Source organism: Haliotis asinina, chromosome 3, assembly GCF_037392515.1.
Source record: "Haliotis asinina isolate JCU_RB_2024 chromosome 3, JCU_Hal_asi_v2, whole genome shotgun sequence".
Lineage (NCBI taxonomy): Eukaryota > Metazoa > Mollusca > Gastropoda > Lepetellida > Haliotidae > Haliotis > Haliotis asinina.
Genome location: NC_090282.1, coordinates 36,349,756 through 36,371,849, shown reverse-complemented (window position 1 = coordinate 36,371,849; position 22,094 = coordinate 36,349,756). Strand labels below are relative to the sequence as shown.

Below are 22,094 nucleotides of genomic sequence, written 5' to 3'. Positions count from 1 at the left end.
ATGGCAGTGATCACATTGAAGTCAGTTTCCGTCAATTTATGTGTCTAGAGTAACAAACAAAAATACTTAACTCGCTTCCGTGAAATACCTTTTTTATTAAACTCGCGAAAGATGTAGTATCAAACAAGCGAAAGCGTATAATAAAATTGGTATTACGTTACCATGAAAAAAACGAGATGCGTTTGTTGTGCCCTTAAAGGCACAATGGAACATTCTTTTCTCATAATTATCGTGGTACTTTAACTATGTGGATGTTAAGAAATTCGTTTGTACTTTGTAATTAAAACATTATGTGTGCAGACTTGGTCTCGTCGCTGTGTGGCTGAATCCATGCCGATGCGTCGGAAAGGTTCCACTTGATACAACTGCTACACTCACAACTTCTTTATGCTCCCGCTATCTCGCCAACAGGAGAGTTATCTCGCGACTAATCGTTTCTCGCCGAAGATGGCGCGCATGCAAGGTGCATGTACGCATGCGCGAGAATTCTTACACTTCCGTTTGGTGGATGTACTGATTTAGAGACGATACATGAGATATTTACTCACAGAAGTGTGATTTAAGCCAACTACTGTGAATGCGTTGTTGCCACACATTGTAAGATTCTTCCAAAATGGCTAGCGTGTCGTATCATATCGCAAATCTTCTTGAGAAGGTGAGAACGCCAAACTTGCCGGTCATCATGGTCGCTGCCATTTTTTCCGGAGACTGTCTCGTTATTTATACGTTTGTCATGAACACTTACCACAAAATCATACCGAGCACGTTGGTGCCAACTAAGCATGTGCTGGCATATTTTCCGTGTTTCCTTTTATTGCTAGTTCCTACATTTGGAATGATACAGCAAGTGTAACTTATGAACAGAATAAACATGTGACATGTCAAGGCGAATCAGAAAAAAGACTCTAAAGTATATATACTAGTTTCTAATTCTTAAATGTCATTTCTTTTCTATCAGTCATACTGCCATATCATGAAAGAACTGAGTTCCTCTCGTTCCACACAACAAATACAAGAGGACTCACAAAAACACTAAAAGCCCTCAGATTAAGTACAGTTTATAAGGTAAATCCACTTGACTTGGTGTTTCGTCTGTTGATCTGCGTAAGACAGAATATGGGGGAAAGGAAGGAACTCTTTCCTGTGCATATTACAAAGTTTCACTGACTTGGTAGACACATGTCATCATCTTCCAGCTGCGTGAGACGGTGCTCATGTTGTTGGTCACTGTATTTTCTGGCCCAGACTTGATTATTTACAGACCATTACCATATCCTCTTGGATAATTTCAACATTCAACTACAGTTCTTTAAGAGTTAGGAACTGCCATAATTGACAAGCACTCAAGCTGTATTCTATGAAACAAGGTATAAAATCAGTGTGCGGACACAAAATACCTGTAAACAAACCCCTGGGGTGAAAAACCCTCAGGACGAAAACCCCCACCATATTTGACAAAATTCCCAGAGCTCCAAATGAATAATGAAGATTGTTTATTATTCAAGTACTTTATTAAGTCGACATCACATACATTATGAGCACCAATACAATATCACTGTGTCTTGAAATACTTAATACTATGTACATATCTGAATACTAAGTAAATTACTTTTAATACTCTTGAAGTCAGTTAGTCTTCATCAATTATGAAGCTTCACTCTTAGTACTCTAAGCTCAGTTACTCTAAGTTAATTAATGAAGTCTGTTAATCCCTATCACTGATAATCTCTATTACTCATTCACTTAAGTCAATCAGTCTGTAGTTAAAGAATGTTCGGGGTTTTGTCCACAGGTACTCATGCCGGTTTTTTGTCCACAGGTGTTTTTGTCCTACAATCATAAGATCATCACATAGATAACATCCTTACTTTGTCATCTTGCTGATGAAGTTAACCTCTTTGTCATTTTCAACATCTCATCAGACTTCTGATCAGTAGATCTATGATTCAAATCCCACCAGGGAACTCGGAAATCTCAAGGCCACCACATAGGCACACAACATGGGACAGACCACATTCATATTACATTATGAGCAAAATGGGTCTCGTATCCTGCTTTGCTGTCCAGGATGTACCTTCTGGTGATGGAGTATGTAGCGGTGCATGCCGAAAGTCCAATCTGAACCCTTACTATATGAGCATCCTGGTTGTCAAAATATGGCCACATCAATTCCTTCTTCAATCTCTGACAAAAAAGAAACATTCAAAATAATGCGAAAACAATGGTTTGCAGAGCAGTTCAGATATTTCAGCTTTGTACTTTCATATATAACTGAATGCAAACTCCATTGTTTCTTTTACTTGTCCAAGTCAATATTTATTGCTGTGACTTATACTCAGTGATGTTTTTAGACTGTTGCTGAGTGTTCTTGTTGGGACAGAAAAAAGTAGAGATACATTCAGAAGTCCTATTCCAGCCCATGAACTTAACAACATTTTTCTTGTCATTTCTTATGTTTCAAATCAAATATAAATTAGGCACACATAAACCAACATTTAAACTTACAGGTAATTATATTTCTACAATTGATAATGGAAAATGACAAAATACCTAATTGAGTTTTAATGAGGTGGGCAGCATTTATTTGATTACTCAAACGAAAATTAGATACCCAATAGAAGTGAACACACGAGTACAATGACTCAAAAAGTTATCTGTATCTCTTGTCTTGAGATATGTATTGCAATATATTATATATGATACAGCTTAGGGAAGATGAAGTATAACTGATACAAAAGGAATGCACAAAAGTACATTCCTTTAATGCTTGAAATTTTGCTGGAATACCATTACAGTCAGTACTTTGACACCAGTGTAAAAACTAAAACTAACCGTTCTAACAGCGACTGAAATTTTTTTGCCAAAGTACATTTAGTATTTAGCAGATTCATGTAGTGTTTAAATTGTCCACCAAGGCATAATATGTATTGAAATGGCCTGAATGAATTATTTTTAATGTGTCCTGGTGTCAAGACTATAAGTGTGGTTGATAATACCAGTTGGTTGTTATATTGCAATGCGAACTTCAAAACATGATATATTGCAGTACCTGTTTCATAAACTGGTTCATTGATAAAATTAGCAATTTCTGTGACATTGATCATGGTGATCGTAATTTTTGTAATGAAGTATACAAAAATTACTAGTAACGTTATAATTATTCTTTAATAGTTTTGAGAGTGTTTGTTGCTCATATAATTGCATTTGCATGACTTTTAAACAGTACAGATAAAAATTAAAGTTGCACTGGCACTTGTTGAAGAGATAAACAAGCCAAAGTGGTAGATGCCACTGCATGTGCTTTTTCTGCATTTCTAAACTTTAGGACAAAGCCTTCAATTTTGAAATATTTTCAATTGATCTCTAGTACAACCAGAGTCCTGACAGTGGCCAGTGGTATTGTATCCAAAGAAAGGAAACAGTAATTTAAGTACTTTAAGCAATGTGTTACTCTTTCACAATATTTTGCAATACATACCAACACATACCACAATATATGCATTACCAAAGTACTGGCAAAACCCAACCCATTTACGCGACATGAAAATCATACCATCAATCAAAAATCTGATAAATCTGACCAACACAGATGATTCAAAACCTATTTTAGCACCCCAATAAACTGTTTATTGGTGTTGCTGTCAGTCTTACAGTTCCTGCCACCTTGGAAGTGTTGAGAAAGATAATCCAGATCTCAATATTACAGGTTTACATGATGTTTGCTGAAATATTTAACAGTAAACTGAAATGGCATAATTGTTGTAAGTTTAATTAGATCATGAAAAGGTACGGGCACAGATACTTTCACAAAGGCACACACAGGGATGTACCTCGAGTCCTGCATTTTCAGGTTCCTTTGACTCATACTCTTTATTTTCCGGGGTCCTGGTTCCTGTTCCTCAAAGTGATGGTAACGCCAGGATGATCGTTACTCGTAACTTAACATAGACTTACGACAGTCATGGAGCTACAATTCCTTTGAGGAACGTTGCCTTGGACTACAAAATGGGGGTCCCAGACTGTGTTGTAATATTCTTGTAATTCAGTTACTGTTATTGTATTGTGTATCATAATCATCACAATGTTACAGTATTTAAATTTCAAATGATACCATAACCCAGCTAGTAGCTAATTCGCTGATAACTTAAATGGAATTAAACACAGATGTTTAATGACAGACAGGTATGTTACAATCTGTAAGTACACTGTAATGCTAAATAGCAATGACGCATCTGTGGTTTGTCCCAATAATATTACCTCCTTGGCTAGCTTTTTGGATCAAGTCAGGTGTCTACGCTGGTAAGTTGAGCCAGTCACACCTCACTTTCACCTTTTAAATTATCTAACTGATTAAACATGGTACCACAAATCATGCAGAGGAACTCTGAAAGAAGAAGGAGTTTTTCAAAGTTTTGGGCCTGAATTTGTCTGTATGATACTGAGTCACACTGTGAACAAACCTTCACAGCTGCGACCGCATCTTTGTTGACACTGACAAGTTCGGTTGGCTAACCTGTGTTTCAACCATGTTTATTGTTTAACTACAATTTCAGTGTCTTTGTTAAATGCATGTGTTTCATTGCCTGACAGTATTAGTTATTAAAGACATTAATTCAAAAATGCAATGTGGAAAAAACATTAAAATTGGTGATTACATTGATCTGCAGCCCTGTGGCAGCCAAGTTAGCAAGCTTTACCAACTGATCCTGTTAGTTGCCTCTTACGACAAGGATGGGTTACTGAAGGTCATTGTTCTAACCCAAACCTTCATAGGTCTACTGAAATTCACAAAAGCAGATATCATGGCTGTTTTTAACTTTGCTCATGCATGGTCTCCTAAACTCTTCTAAATTTTTCAGATGACATCAAGTGACAAAGATTTCCGATTTATGGCAACTAATGACTTGATGGCTGAGCTTCAAAAAGATTCAATCAAGCTTGATGATGACAGTGAGAGGAAGGTGGTCAAGATGCTCCTGAAATTGTTAGAGGATAAGAATGGAGAAGTACAAAACCTTGCAGTCAAGTGGTATGTCCTGCTTTCACCTTAATTTCTGCCAATGAGGCGTCTTATAAGTGCTAAAGGGGTTGTTTGTATTAGGATTATGGCGGGTTAAACCTATTCTAAGCTCAGCCCACGGATTTCTGTGGTAGCCCTAAGGTTTGGGCACCCCATAGCAACTAGTCACCCCTGTTGATCTTTATTTTGAAATACCGTTTATGATCGTATGGATAAGCTCCTACATGTAGAAGCTGTCTCTTTTATGAAATTTACCCAGATTGATTGTTAGAAATGTAATAGTTATATATGATTTGGTTTTTGTCAGCTCAGTTACTAATTGTCCATATAATGAAACTGAAAACAGCAGAAAACAATCTTCTGGCAAGCACACTGCTTTTTGGCAAATTTTCCGCAGAAGTCTGAGGATGTAAGAGCAAATCAATCACCTTTGAGATTCGCCTATGTTTAGGGAGGGGGTTGGGGAAGCAGGAGAAGAGATGAGATCCTGCTTACTAATGTCAAGTACCCACATCTGTGTCTTTTGAGGTATCAAAATGATTGAGCTTTTTCAAATGAAACCCTCCTTGGGGTACTTATAAGCATTAAAATGTCCATTTTGAAATCCTATGACAGTTGTAACCAACAGAGTTTTTTGTTTAGTAAATATTCTGTGGAAAAATATGGTTACTGCTGTCATAGGATTTTAAAATGGACATTTTAATGCTTATAAGCACCCAAAGGCAGACTCTTTTTCAAAGAATCAGAAACCTCTGCATTTTTGTTAGAATTTGGCATCCCATAAAATCTGTTATACAATCAGTAAACAGCCATGCGTTCTCTTTCCTAACTGCTCTCTGAGCTAACTCATGATTGGATCACTTCAGTGCATTTAGAATCGCCATATTAGACATACATCGTTAAATGCCAATGGTGGCATGAATGACGAAAGTCTCTTTCAGCGATTTATCTACTGAAATATGGTGAAAATTTTGATCAGTGATCAGGAATCGTTAAACAATAATATCAATAAAGACGTGAGTAATAAATTCAAGTGGGAATGGCTTGAAAAAAAGTAACTGTCAAAGTAAAATTCAGAAAAAAAATTGAGGAAATGTGAGAAAGTTTGGGGAAATTTGTAAAGCAGGGAAGGCGATTTTCTGCGAATCCCCGGATTTAAATGCAAATCAGTTGATCATGGACCCTGCTGGGGGCTTTCGGCTGAACCCCAGCTGATTTTCCGCTGAAATCACTTTCACTTGTTGCTATCTCTCTGTTGAAATCCATCAAATACTGCTCATGTAGAAATCGCATCCATTGTGCTCAGAAATGGATCCAAAGAAACCGTCATACTGTTACCCACACACCTGCCCTGCTACACACTAAGAAAACTTAGTGTGTGTGTTTTTGTTTTTTTTTAATGTATCTTTAATGCCCTTGGATACATTTTGCAGTGTCTTGGGTATATTTTGGGGTTTTTTTCAGCTTGGGTCCCCTTGTAAACAAAGTGAAGGAGTTTCAGGTGGAGACTATTGTGGACACACTCTGCAGCAACATGCTGTCTGACAAGGAACAGCTGAGGGATATCTCAAGCATAGGTTTGTAATTAATCAAGGATCAAAGACGTGAGATTTGTTAATGAAGTAGACACATACTATTTTCAACAAAATTACAGTATGTTCAGCTGTGTTCTAATGTCTACCATGACAAAATAATTACCAGCTTTGTAGGCAAAGATGCAGCATGTTTAGACTATATTGTGAATCTAAATTGGTGAAATTCTGATAGTCAACTTCTCAGCCTTTATACATAATTTGAGGGGTGGTGGGGTAGCTGAGTGGTTAAAGTGTTTGCTCATCAATTTCTGGTGTCCTCTGCCATGGTATTGCTGGGATGTTACTAAAATCTAACTAAACTCACTGACTTGTCCAAACTATTGAGTTGTATGTTATCAAATGTTGATTGTTTAACAACATTACGTTATACCAGTGTTCACGAATAGTGTCTGACGGTCTGACAAATCTGGCACATTTGCCAATGGTCAGACAGAAGTCCCCAACCTGATGGCCCCAGTGTCTGACTGAATATATTACAATGACTTTGTCTGAAGTTGGTTTTTGTGGCATGTGACACTTGTTCACTGTTTATAAATCTATGTTGATAATATTTTTCATTATATAATGTTTATAATTTCAATGCCAATTATGAGAAATGTTAAATCTGAAATGTGTGTATAATTTTATTCTGTGGGTCCTGTTAATTTTCAGTGGTCAGACAGACGTCTGAAACTTACAGGACCCAATGTCCTGTTACTTTGAACCACCATTCGTAAACACTGTTATACTCCCAGATACAATAGGCAGTGAAAGTGGAGAACGAGCACTTTGTATCAAATAATCAAGACATGATGTGGGCACCTGTAAAGACAATTAAGCAAGCCTTGTGGCTTTAGATCTACACCCTTCTATTATTACCTCTCGCTGCTCTTGTTGGAAAAGATACATTACCACAGGTAGATATAAGACAGATACACATTCTAGGTTTTTTGTCGTCAATTTTGGTGTATCTAAAGGTAGTTGTTTTGATCTGAAACTACTAATCAAAATTTTTACAAATTCATGGTAAAATATTGGTCAACAGTGTTTACCTCAAGCCCTGATGTAAACAATGATGCATCTGGAATGCTTCTTTTTGTATTTTAAACATGGTAGCCCCATATTGTAGATAAGCCAATCTCATAAATAAGTTGAGCTCCAAACTAGTGTCTTTCTTAAGTTTGCTGGGATATTGATATGGACCATAGAGATTGATAATTGATAACTAAATATCAAACGAGTATTGATAAATATCTAAAAAACAACTCTGAGTAAAGGTGTCTGAAAATACTGAATCATAACCGATGGTGTTGAACAATACAGTGATTAGTCAAATAGATCTTAGAAACAGTCCATAATTAAAAATCTAACTTTGTGTGTTATGTGAGTGATTCAAAACCATATTTCATTACAAGAGACTATATGTGCCACAGTTTATGTTGCTGAACATTCCAAAAATGTCTCTTTGATATTTCTGATTATCAATCTTTTAAGCCAACCCTATCAAAACACTTTCTTCATTACAGAATGTTCTTCTTAAAATGTTACTTAGACATGTTAATTTAGACTGTGTATGTTAGTATGATGGCCATCATTGTCGTGTAAACATTAAAAGCACAACTTATGTGTGCTCAGTGCTTTCTCACAATGTGACCCAAATGCATAGATCAATGCTCATGTAGTGTTCCCCCTAGGGTTCAAAAAGGGCAGGGTAAATTCATGGAAAAGGGCACTTCATAACATAAAAGGGCATGTTGGAAAAAATAACAAAATGTGTATGAAGTTGAATTGTCTTATAATTTCTATTCTAAAGTTCGTTTTTACTCTCCTCAGTTTGTACTTTAAGATTAGAATTTGAAAAAAAGCATGTCAAGACATTAATCTGTTACCACATTTGTTCACAATTTCACAAAACACACAAACAACAGTACTTTCTGTGCGTCTTCCAGTGCGGCACTTTCCTTTTCTGTGTATCTTGAGAAAATGTTTTCAATGGACACTTTGTCATCCTTTTCCATAAGGACAGCATCTTGATGCATTTGAGAATTCTCATGGAGGGAAACCTTATCAAGTCGGACAGTCTCGCATCCAACCTCTGTCCAAACCTGAGATCCATTTCTGCCCTTGGTATTCCACTTGGAGCATAATGAACAAAACATCTTTCCCTTCATTTTGTCATCTTCTGAGTACCTCAGCCAGGGCCGGTTTTGCTGTCAATTTGTGTCAAATGCACTTTTGTGACCACCATCTTGTGTCCTTGAGTTGACATAGGAAACTACCTCTGACTCGTCTAATTCCGGCCTGAAAAATAGTATACAAAGTTAAAATACCATGTTAAAAATATTTTAAGATAGTGAAATTTGATATCATGACTACTTTTACTAAAATATCCCACAAACATTCGCCTGGACGTAAGTATCTACTGTAAGTTCTGTCTGCTTCAACATGGCGTATGGCTTCCCATTGTTTGAAATCGAAAAAAGATTTATTCCTTCAAGACATACTTCTTAATGAAATCGCTACTAAACACAAAACTAAAAGAACTGGTTTAACAGTGTGTAAGCTGTTTCAACTATTTCATTTACCAGGACAAATAACGAAATAAAACAAGTTCAGTTTCAAATTGCCGATGGGTTCAAAATGGCGGACATTTTCGAGTTACAGATTTTAACTAAACGGCACAGTCGTATGGATATCTGTCCCTAAACGCACAAGAATACATTCCGTGTAATCCACAGATTATTGTCTGTAGCAAATAAAGGTATTATATGAAAGGCATGTGAAAAAGAATCGGAAATCAACAGCTTCAAAATTACGAACTTAGAGGCACATACCGGTTCGGAGCGAAGAAATCTAACAGTCGGCGACACTTCCTTACTTCAGCCTTCACCGCTTCTTCTCTTTTCCTCTTGATTCTTTCCTTGGTAGGCATTGTGATTCATAAGGCGAATTAAACTCCTTTGACTTTGCCATGGTTTATATGTCAATTTCTTATTCATTATAAAAACAATATCGCGACTCCTCAAGAAAGGGAGAGAACTCCGTCCTTGGTAAAATCCGGAAAATACACACGCGTCGTAGCAAACGACTGCGATTGAGGCGAAAAGGGCAGGGCGCAAAATAATAAGGACAGGGCGCAAAAATCAAAGGGCAGGGCGCTGCGCCCTCCTAAATGTGCCTAGGGGGAACACTATCATGCTGTTGATCATTGGATTTATTAGTGGATTATCTGGTTCAGATTTAATTACATACAGACTGCTGACATGTACCTGGAATATATTTCTCAGTGCAGAGTAAAACTAACTCAGTCACTTGTAAAATTGTGATGTAAGACCTGTTACAAGGCTAGGGCAGATCAACTCTTTTCCCTTTAGGACCTCAAGTGTTTGTAAGGGGTGTGTATAGTCATCCACATTTTTTATTAAGACTAAGAATGTTTTACAGGACTTAAGACTGTGATCAGTGAATTGCCACCATCATCAACAGCTCTGGCAGCTAGTATCTGCAAGAAAATTACCAGTAGACTGACAAGTGCTATTGCCAAAGTAAGAAATTTTTGCAAATTTTATTTTTATGGTGTTAAATGTATGATTTATGGCTTTATTCTCACCATAAACATTACAAAACCAGCTGAAGTTTTCTTGTCAAGTGTGAAACTGGATCTTCTTGTGTTCTGTTTATTCCAACTGCGACATGACTGTTGCAGTCCTTAACAGTAAGCAGTCATGCTCCAAAAGCATTTTGTTGAAGATGTACAGTGGAAGCTGTCAAAACTGGCATATGTCCAATCTGGCAAGCTGTCAACACTGGCACAAAATCTTAGTACCATCCATGGCTTGTACATTTCTCATCAGCTCTATAATTCGGCACATTGTCTAAACCAGATAGTTTCTTCAGTCCCAGTGAGTGCCGGTTTTGACAGCTTTCACTGTATATTATAGTTTCCAGAATTCCAAATTAAGATGAATATACTAGTCTGAAACTAGAATTCAAAAGGATGGATGGCATTTCTGATGTGTAGGTGACAACCTTGTAGTATATGGTTTCTAACCATTGCTAACCATACATTTTCTAATTTAATGGTCATGTGACAGTATTGTAAGGAAAAACTTGACGAAATACAGTTGGTTATAGGTGAATAAATGGGTGTCTTATTCCAGCAAGAAGATGTTTCTGTACAGCTAGAAGCCCTGGACATACTTGGAGATCTACTGAGTCGATTTGGAGGTTAGTAATGCCATGTTTGTTAACAAACATACTATATACCTTGTTTGCTCATAGTGAACTAAAGTAGGCATACTGTATTTTAAGACAAAATGTATGTACTATTGTGCATATCTTGTGAGCTAGTTGTATTGTTATTCATAGTTTTTATCATTTTCAGCATGTTTCATTTCATCGAAAACTTTATTGATAGCAACGTCTTTTTTTTCTTTGAGTACAAAATTGTTAACCCATTAAGTACTAATACTGTGTTTCCCAACTTCTAAAATGCCACACAGAGAAGAATATTCATTTATGACCGTGTTTCAGGTTTGCTCGTGACATTCCACAGCTCCATACTGCAAGCATTGCTGCCTCAGCTGTCAAGCCCTCGACTGGCAGTCAGGAAGAGAGCTATCATTGCTATAGGTACATCTGGTTTTCTTCGTACTTAAAGTGACGCCATACAAGAAGGATACAATGTATATCAATGTACAAATTCAGGATGCATTGCATTTAAACTTCTTGGCTATTAACATTCCAAGTTGCAGGTTGCCATTAGATTCAACTAATGGGATCAGGTGGTCAGGCCTGCTGCATTGGTTGACACATGCCATCAATTCCCATATGTGCAGATCTATGCTCATGCTGTTGATCACTGGAAAGTCTGGTCCAGACTCAATTATTTACAGACAACTGTCATGCAGCTGCAATATTGCTGAGTGCAGCGTTAAACTGAAACTCCCCACAAGTGTGTAACAGAGTGTGTTCCGTGTTGTATCTTGGCTATGTAGTAGTGTAGGCTGCTCTGATCCTGATTTTGTGAAAGTGTCACTCTTTGTATGCATATAAAGTAATAGCTGAAAGGAATTTATTAAAAGTGCATAATTCATAATTTAAGATATGATAAAGCTGGCTACCGAGAAGGCTCTCCGTCATTTTGATTGGTTTATTATTGACACAATTTGTTTTCATGGGAGTGATGTAAGTGAGCACTTCCAAGATACGACACTGTCTTCTTGTTGGTGATGTGTTACTATAGTTTCTTTGTTCCAGGTCATCTGGTAATGAGTTGTAACAACCAGCTGTTCCTGGAGCTGATCGAGTTCCTCCTCACCGAGCTGTCGAAGAACACTTCCACCTCCACCACCAGAACATACATCCAGTGTATTGGAGCCATTAGGCAAGTCATTCAGAAATATTGTCTTAGCCTAATATTTGTCATAAGAGGCCACTAATGACAGGTTGACTTGCTCACTTCGTTGACATGGGTCATTGTATCCCTTTTGCATATATCGATGCTCATGCTGTTGGTCACTGGATTGGTCCAGATTCAATTATTTACAGACTGCTCCCATATAGCTGGAATATTGCTGAGTGTGGTGTAAAACTGTACTCACTCACTTTCTGAACCAAATATGTCATGTGAATGGGTGGATATTTGGAAGTGGAGAGTGATGAATACTGATTCAAGCCAAAATTTTCATCCTTACCCTGTCTGCCACTTCAGCTGCTCGTTCATAATTTGATTCTGGTGCCCATGTAATATGTTTTATTTGGGAGTGCTCTTTCTTTGTGAAGTACAGATTCTAGCCCTTTGTCAGGTTTTTGAGAAATCCCATCCCGTATATAAACTCAAGCCAATTTATGTTTGTCAGAGTGGTACAAAAGTACAACTAGTTATTTACGTATCCTGAGATTCACTCAGGATGTACTGTACTAAGAAAACGTAACCCCAAATTTAACATATTTCACATCTGAGCACTTTCCAGAAGGCATTGTCTATTCACTGCTTAAGATACTTAGCACATACCAGTGAACTGAAAATGATGCAGGAAAAGTTCGTTATTTATCAGTACCTGTGATTTCTAAACACAGCCTCCATACCATTGGAGCATGCTGTTTGCTCTTGATTGCTACATTATACTAATTGACGCTTGCTGACATTTTACAACCTAAACTTAGAGTTTGGATTGTAATATTTAGTTCTGACTCTACCGATACCACTTGTATCATTGCTATAGAGACCTATTGGGTCTTTTTTATATCAACATGGATTAAGTATAGTATTGGATAATGAATATAATCTTATCCTTATGTCTTTAGATATTAACTGACAGCAGTATTATCAAAGTTTCTTCTATTAGATTGAATTTTGTTTGTATATTGTTAGAGAATGTTGTAAAACTAAACTCACCCACTCATTGTCTATTTTTATATTGATGTGTACTTACATGTGATAATTACTAGTGTGGCTTTTAGGAAACTTTCATTCTGTATTTTTTTGTAATTAATATTTTTATTATTTGAACTTCCAGCCGACAAGCTGGCCACCGGTTTGGAGAGCATCTTGAGAAGATTATTCCTCTGATAGTGAGGTTCTGTAAAGAAGATGATGATGAACTAAGAGAATATTGCTTACAGGCTTTTGAGTCATTTGTGAGAAGATGCCCAAAGGAAGTTTCGCCTTTTATTGGAGAGGTATTTCAGCTGGTTTAGTTTGATAATTTTTCCTATCCTGACGCTATATTGCGTATGTTCCTTTCCTTTTTGAGTAATGTGGAAACTTATATCCCTTTGTTCTCAAGAACAGTCAAAATTCACACACTATTAGGAGTTCCCCTTTCCCACAAAACCATCTTGCATGACCTGAACCAAGCTCTCTCCTGAATATGCCCACACTAAGGCATGCAGTGAAGCCTGTAGTGTTGTGTGAGTGTGACTTTTCATATTCCTTGGAAACCCAAAAAATACATGTACAGCGCTCTGATAAGGGTGATGGGAATTCAAACCCACTGCAGGTGGTTCCTGCGCCATATGAGGGAGCGTTTCTGTACAGTGACATGCAGATGATAGATTCACCTATGTTCCAGTTTCAAAGTCAACTTGTCAAGCTAATATTTTGTGATGAATATATGAATAAGACTTCTTTAGTACAGTGACACAATGTTGAATTCTGTCTATCCCCAGATCATCACAATCTGCCTGCAGTATATCTGCCATGATCCCAACTACAACTATGATGATGATGATGAAGAAGCCATGGACACTGAAGCTGAAGAAGAGGATGAAGAGTAAGTTTTTACTGTCATTGTTCTTGTCTCAGGAAAACACTTAAAGCTAGAATCAAGCTCATTCTTTAGAGGTGCAGTAGCCTAATAGTTAAAGCGTCTGTTTATCATGTTGAAGACAAAGTGTAACAGGCCAAACTTTCCCCTAAGAAAAGGCTAAGGGGTTTAATTCCCCACATGGTACAGAATGTGAAGGCCATTGGAACATTGCTAAATGTTATGTAAAACTTCACTCACTCGCTTGCACACTCACTCGCACATTTATAAAATATGTGGTCCATTTTAACTAGAATGCTGTATTTTAAAGTCTTAAATGTGAAGGTTTATTTTATTTGAATATTTGGTTATGATGGCTTGTGGCACATTTAGTAAGATACATATGCTGTATTTCTTTCATTTTTTCTTGACTTTCTGTTTTGCAGTTACTTTGCATAATTCATATGCTTTTCCAAACTGGAAGTGATATTGAACAGGAGATACTTGAAGTACAGATAACCCTATAGTTAGACTTTCTGTTTCACAGCTGCTCAACAATTGGTCACTTAGTGGAAGGACATGTATGTTTGGTATTTCAGTAATTGGAGGCACCATTGTGGATAGGGTTAAGTGCAATAAGGTAAAGAGGGATTGGGGCTGCTTCGGTTTATGGTATGTGGTTTTTCTTCTAGTTTTATTTCTGCATTTTGTTTCAGAGGTTCAGAGGAGGAATACAGTGATGATGATGACATGAGTTGGAAGGTGCGCAGGGCGGCTGCAAAATGTCTTGATGCTATCATGGGCACTCGACACGAGATGTTGATCGACTTCTACAAAACTGTGTCTCCAGCTCTCATACTCAGATTCAAAGGTGAAGTATTGTCAGAGCCTTGTTTGGTATATTTCACAATGAGTATGTTTCAAAGTGTCTCCCACATGGAGTCCATTGCAGAAAAGGTCATCAGAATCTGTCATCTAGTAAGAAAGGGTTGTCATATTGTGTGACCTTACTTACATGATTTCATTGCATCTCACTGGAACAATATTTATGGATCATTGCTTGTGCAGTCTTCAAGAGTGCTGTGTATGAAGTCTGTGATATTGCAACATAAAATGAATCATTCACTCACTCACTCTGAAGCTCATGCTGATGATCACTAAACTCTCTGGCCTAGACTCGATTGTCTACAGACTGCCACCATACATCTGAAATATTGCCGAGTGTAGCTTAAAACTATACTCGCTCTCACTCACTCACCCACAATACGTTACCTTTGATAGATTTTTTTGTATTTGCATGTATTTTGTTTGTTGACATTTTCTTTGTCACTGATTATTTAGTGATACCCTGTACCTTTTACAGAAAGAGAAGAGAATGTGAAGGCCGACATCTTCCATGCCTACATTACACTGTTGCGACAGACTCGTCCGCAGGCCTCCGCCAACCCAGACTCTATGGAACAGGAAGATGGGTACGAACATCTCCCATTCTTCTACTGAAAGTTCTAATGTGTAAAGCTTGTTTCATTCTGCGCTTGTGATGGCCAAAATGCAAAAATAGTCTGGTGAAAAGGAGTCATATATGTTTGAATTCATGTCATTTTCCAGCCCGCTGACCATGCTACAGACTCAGGTCCCAGATGTTATCAGAGCTATCCACAAACAGTTAAAAGAAAAGAGTATAAAGACTCGCCAGGGCTGCTTCAGTCTCCTCACAGAGCTGGTGCTGGTTCTTCCCGGAGCTCTCACGGACCACCTTACTGCTTTAATACCAGGCATTCAGTATTCACTTGGGTAGGTGCAATCATTTATATATTCTTCTGGTGGCATCATTGTTTTGTTAGTATGGGTCCTTCATTTGGTAGAAAAACCTCTCCACATGGATTTACGCCAAAGTATTCCCCTGGCTCTGAGATATGCTGTAGAAAGTACCTCTCCCCAGGGCTAATCTGTAAAATGTTCCTGCTAGAGATCTATTTTGCATGAGAACACAATCTGAGTGGAATCTGTGTATTACGGACCTGGGACTGATCGTTTGTCAGGAGTGTAAAGCAGCCCGGATTAGACAGCTTTTAACCATGGCTGTAGACACTGCCACAATGAGTTCCATCCAGCCGTTTAAATGGTTCTTCTTTTTAATTTATTTTCATGAAAACAAATAAGGCAATACATGAAAGTGAAAGTGCTCCTTTATTTATTTCCAAAGTTTCACCCACAGTACAGTACATACCCTGTGAAGAAACCTGGATAGAACGCTTGTACTTTCATGTGCTCTATTATTTGTTAACATGAGATTATCCTCAATATAATATTTATGCTTTCATTGGTCAGTCTGCTATGACTAAAAAGTGAATGTGAAACAGTCATGTAATCTGTCATTAATAAAACTGCAAGGTGACCCTGACTTAACTGACATTAAATAATGTGTGTTGATAGGATGGGATGGATGGATGGATTGACCATTGTGAACAGAGGTAACACAGATGTTTGTTCAGTGGACTGGCATTATAGTCAGCTACGTCCGGATTAGAAAGCATTGGTGTTGATTGTTGTGACTCTTATTTCAGTCCATAATCCTTAATTGAGAGAGTCTGGAAGTGGATTATAAAGCATGTGCTCTAATATGAATTAAGAATGATAATGACGGGATTCAGACAGTAGTCTGGATTATGTACAAAACCAGATTATAGAGAGTCCAGATTTGACAGAATCCACTGTGTAATCAAAGTGCAGAGGGATATGAAGTCGAACAACAAGTGTCTGAATTTTGTTTCAGCGAACAATACATGCAAGTCTTGCCTTGTGAGTGAAACACTGGGCTGGTGAAGCACTGAATTACTATCATTATGGGCATCTTTTTAAGTGATGGAATGCCAGTAACACAGTGTGTTGGGATGGTTTGTTATAATTGTTGAGTTTGGAACTTGTTACTTTTCAGTGACAAGAATACCAGTTCCAACATGAAGATTGATACCCTGTCTTTCCTGAACACAATCCTCCTTCACCACCCACCTGCTGTGTTCCACCCACACATCCGAGTTGTGGTGCCAGTATGTATATGCTGAGATCTTTGGCAATCAGTGATGAATTAGATCCTAGGAAGATTATGCAAGTAGTGTTGGTTTCCAAAAAAATTAAATCTGATCAAAGTAAGCTTTCATGTTTATGTCTTCTACTCAGAGTAGCTTTTTTTTTATTTTGCTTCGTTTTTCACTTTTTATTTTATATTTTTTTTGCTGTTCCGTATGTCAGGGAGTTGTCTGGCCTAGACTCAATTATTCATGGGCCAACATTTTAGCTGAAACTTTGCTGGGTATGGCCTAATTAACAAAGTATGTGACTGGTTTCTTTCATCCTACAACACTGACAACATTCCACTCATGTTCTCACTCTCTCATATTCTCTTGATGAAATGAACCCATGAAGGTGTAGGTTAGAAATGGTCTTCAGTAACTCATGTTTTTTGTAAGAGGCAACTAAGGGGATCAGGTGGTGATGCATGCTGACTTGGTTGAAACATGTCATCAAATCCCATTTACATAGCTTGATGTTCATGCTGTTGTTGACTGGATAGTCTGGCCCAGACTCGATTATTTACAGACTGCACAAACCAAACAAACAGTACACAGTAAACTGTAAACAGTACAGCCAAACAAACCACTCAAACAAACCACCCAAACAGCTTGATGCAGTGAATAAATATATGAATGTCTAACACTACAATAGAAATTATAAGTAGCATTCAAAAGTCAGAGTCTTTAGTCATGGACACAACTGTTTTCCTTCCAGCCAATAGTTCATGCAGTTGGGGATCCCTTCTACAAGATCACTTCAGAGGCTCTTCTGGTCACCCAACAGCTGGTGAAGGTCCTCCGGCCACTAGGTACATATGTAGTACAGGTTTCTCCAACGTTATGATCCAAAACAGCTGCCAAGAAGAACATTCGTGAGCTGATTCTGGCACATTTAATATATGTGTAGGAGTAATTCTGATTGTGACACAATACAATAAACAGATACATTGAGGTTTCACCTGAAGTTAACAGTTGCCACAAATGCACAATTTAGAAAGCTAACGACAAAGTGGCACTGCATTTGACAGCACATATATTGAGGGTAAACATATCTTGTCAGACCCATGAAGGTGCCGGGGTAGAATAGGCCTTCAGCAACCCATGCTTGCCATAAAAGGCGACTATGCTTGTCATAAGAGGCGACTAACAGGATCGGGTGGTCAGGCTTGCTGACTTGGTTGACACATGTCATTGCTTCCCAATTGTGCTCATGTTGTTGATCACCGGATTGTCTGGTCCAGAGTCGATTATTTACATTTGTTTGCTGAGTGCAGCGTAAAACTGAACTCACTCACTCACTCTGTCAGCCACTTGAAAAATTTTCAGGACAGTGTTATGAAGTATTCTGTTGACAATGTGCCAGAACAAGTTGTCAATTTACTCTCCTCTTTTGTGTCTAGATTCAGTTATTGCAAGTTGTTTGTATCTGACAATGTCTTTGTTTCAGAAACCCAGGTATCATTTGACTATAAGCCATATGTTAAGGACCTCTATGGCTGTACACTGAAGAGGCTCAAGGCAGCAGACATTGACCAGGAAGTGAAGGAGAGAGCTATTTCATGCATGTGAGTTGCTGACATGTAGGGCTGTCAAATCTGTGAACTGTGAGTTAAAAATGTTTCCTTCTTGTCACCTTGTGGTAAATATCAACTGAACATGGTGACATCTAAATCATGTTTTGTACCATGACAGCCACTGTAAATAATCTTAACAATTGCCTGATTTGAAGTGCAAGCTAATCATTTGACATGTGAAATTAAGGAAATGGCAAAGAAGTGGTTACAGGATTTTAAGCAATCAGGACGGGTTACTGCTTATCGGTGAAACATCATAGTGCGCTGTCAATTTGCTTTAATCCCTCTGAGTGGAACATTGAAGCATTCATGACAGTATTCCGTGGAGTATTAAAATGGGCCAAGTTGTGAGTCCCCCTGTGGTGAATATGCAACAGATAGATTGTGAAATCGGTCGTTTCATGTAATGACCAAAAATTTCTGTCATTTCATGAAATGACTAGAGAGTCAGCCAATTCATTGATTTTATGTAGCAACAATCAATATACTTCAGTCAGTTCATAAAATTTCATTTCATCTCTCTGAGGTGGATTGGGATTTGTGAGGTGTGGCTGCCCTGGAAACAGCAGGTGTCAAACAGTCGCTGCCGTAATAGTTTTACACGGTTAGTGACACTAAGTGATGTTGAAATTGTGATCCACTTTTGCAGATTAAGTTATTAAGTGAAGTTATTGTCACTAACAGTTAAAACTATTGTGGCAGTGACTGTTGCACTTCAGCTTGGCTTTGAGGCATTTACACCTGTTTGACACTTGAAATGACTAAAGTATATTCATTGTTGTTACACAGAATGATGCAAAATGGTTGACCCTCTGAGTCATTTATTGAAATGACTGATTTCACAGTCCGACTGTAGCAAATATGTATTAATTTGATTTGAGAATACATTTCAATTTTTCAAATGCATGGGTACTAATGGCTTTACTGCAATATCAGCTGATAAGTATCTGTCAGTCCACCAGTTCTTGACATGGTTGTGTCTGTTTGGCCTGACATGTTTTTATGGTGGAAAATTAACACTGAATCGTCTTCAGGACTGATGCATGTGTGTCACATCCTACCAAATGGTTCAGACAAGCTGAAAGCCTTTCAGTAACGTTGATGATTTCATCCCTTAACCTGTGATATCAAGTCAAATTCATAATCCTGTATTTACAGATGCTATCTGTCAAACAAATTTACAAGAAATCAACTTTGACTTTTCATGTACCAGGTATATTTAGTCTTAGTTTAAGAGACTAGCTGGTGTTTTCCTTTGTATGTATAGTCCATTTGGCTCAAAAGCGGACCGATGAATTGCAGTCTAGCTCAAAAACGAATAAAGTTGTTTAGCAAACTGTCCTAAAAATATTGACACAGTTCACCATTTGTTATAAGGGAAGAGTATCGAGAAAGGGACAGCCAGGTGTGCGAGAAAGTGTGGAGACAGAAAAGCACAGGTTAATGAAAAAATAACTTTCTTGGTACTTGTACATGTGCTTTTCGAACACCTGGCTGTGCCTTTCTCTGCACTCCTCCCTCATAATAAACAGTGAATGTTCATAATGTTTTGATTATGATCAGCATTTCATTAAGTATGTTATGTCTATTAGCAGTCCGAGACGTAACGTGTACGCGAGACGGCCTATCGTCTCTTGTCCGCGAGACGGTGCGCTCCGCGGTACTAACTGAAGCGCTTCCCCCTAATTAATTCAATCACCGTGGAACCACCTCGATTGGGTGCGAACACGATGCAGGGTAATTAAAGCGTCCCGTAAAATCCCCAAGGGTGGTGGGGTACTTGACAGTCGTGAATGAACAGGTTTTTCGATCTCGGATGCCACGCTTTCGTCATTTGCACTGAACAGATTACAACCTGCAGAATACAAGTTGTTTGTCCGACAAAATATTTACAATCATCCTAGGTTGATGCATACTTGGCCTCTGTATTTTCGATTTTTTCGGCACGTGAAAACATCGGGAAAGCAGAATACCACGCCCAAGGTCGGCTGTTTACACATGCCAATTACACAAAAATCAACTCATCGCTCATGAAAAGGTGATTTATTTCATTTGAATGTATTACTGGTGGAAATGTCAACGTATTCATCTTGCAGAAAGTTACAGAATATTTTGAAACTAATACGACCCCTACCGCATCTTGCATGAATCAAAACTTTGCCAATTTCGTCAAAAGTAATCCTGCGAAAACTATTAAATCATTTGCATATTTTTCGGAAGTGACGTACGTCCATTGTGTAACTCCACACAGCACACTGAAAAAAGGGACTCGCGGTGCCAGCCAAAGCTGACATCTCGTACTGATCAAAATTAGTGTTATACTAAAATACCTGCTTCGATATTTCATTACAGCTCATGGTGTTGACATGTGGATATCGTATCTTCCAGAGTACATATCAGTTTATGCCCGCATTAGCTGTGCATGCTGTTTTACAGAACATACAGTCCCTGTAAACGTGTGCGACTGTTTCAGCCAATCAAATGAAGCGTGAACCCCTCGTATGTGAGGTGTTATCCGAACGAAGTGAGCATGCAATTTCATCGGTATACACACTATTTTGTAAACACATCTGAAAAAATGTTATTGATGTATGAAAATTAGGCTATGATGCATATCTCTCTGAATATCTGCACGGGTATGAATCTGCAATACTTCATTGCCAAGACGATTACAGCAAACAGATTTGTAGTCTTACCAAACCGAACCAAATGCAAACGTTTCTGAACCTCTTGAAAGAGAATTGATGTTTCTTTTAAGACCACCGTAAATAGATGTGCATTGTGTCAGGCCCCCCTAAGTAATTGAAGGAATTACAGCAAATTTGAAGGAATTGCATCTCAAATGTAAACAAACGCAGCCCACTCGCGAAACAATTGCAGCGATATCGGTAGTTTAGCGGTAATAACAGAAACACATCGGCCCTATCGGAAGCAATGTCGGTAATACTGGAAACACGATCGGCCATCTTCGGAGATTTTTCGGTCGCGAGCGGAAACTCACGCAGCAAAACATGGCGTCGTTGGAAGAAGCACCCGTCTCGGTGAGATTTGTTTTTAGTTCCTACTATTACATTTTCATACTTATCCATCTTTGAGCACCCGTGTTGAATGCGTTTAGGTATGAGGTGTTGTCGGGGCAATAGCTTATGTTTTTAGGAAAAGACTGTCACTGCAGAAGAGTGTCACAAGTCATGCCCCTGGAGATTGTTTACATCTGAACATCGAAGTCGTGCCGATGATTACGAACATCATGAACGTGCGCCATGAAGAAGTTTATGAGCCATAATTTTTCTTGCTACGAAGTGCAATTGACAAATTTAAACACATTTTACAAAAAAAATGATGTTATATCTGGCGCACGTTCGTAATCATCGGCACGACTTCGATGTTCAGATGTAAACAAACATCTGAACATAGCTTGAAAATTAAATGCTAATTATATGTATTCCGTTTCCTGTTTGTGTTTGATAATCTGTGAAAGGCCACAGAAATGTTTATTTTGTGGTGACAAATATTCAAGTCGCATGGAGGTGGGCAAAATAGCGTTTTCTTACTTCATTCCGATTGAACTGATCACGTGATAATGATCTCTCACGTGATAA

At 38.1% G+C, this 22,094-nt stretch overlaps 1 protein-coding gene across 1 annotated transcript in view; it reads left to right on the top strand.

Moving 5' to 3' along the window:
• The first annotated feature begins 433 nt into the window (after window positions 1-433).
• LOC137277901 (cullin-associated NEDD8-dissociated protein 1-like) overlaps window positions 434-22,094 on the top strand; it is a 41,758-nt gene continuing 20,097 nt past the window's right edge. Inside the window, exons 1-15 of the mRNA XM_067809895.1 lie at window positions 434-655; window positions 4,860-5,029; window positions 6,485-6,597; window positions 10,039-10,139; window positions 10,755-10,821; window positions 11,128-11,226; window positions 11,854-11,980; window positions 13,116-13,278; window positions 13,768-13,871; window positions 14,561-14,715; window positions 15,208-15,316; window positions 15,453-15,638; window positions 16,783-16,894; window positions 17,634-17,727; window positions 18,366-18,483. Of these exons, the coding sequence (XP_067665996.1) occupies window positions 614-655; window positions 4,860-5,029; window positions 6,485-6,597; window positions 10,039-10,139; window positions 10,755-10,821; window positions 11,128-11,226; window positions 11,854-11,980; window positions 13,116-13,278; window positions 13,768-13,871; window positions 14,561-14,715; window positions 15,208-15,316; window positions 15,453-15,638; window positions 16,783-16,894; window positions 17,634-17,727; window positions 18,366-18,483 (1,760 nt within the window). The 5' untranslated portion in view covers window positions 434-613. The remainder of the gene's footprint in view (window positions 656-4,859; window positions 5,030-6,484; window positions 6,598-10,038; window positions 10,140-10,754; window positions 10,822-11,127; window positions 11,227-11,853; window positions 11,981-13,115; window positions 13,279-13,767; window positions 13,872-14,560; window positions 14,716-15,207; window positions 15,317-15,452; window positions 15,639-16,782; window positions 16,895-17,633; window positions 17,728-18,365; window positions 18,484-22,094) is intronic.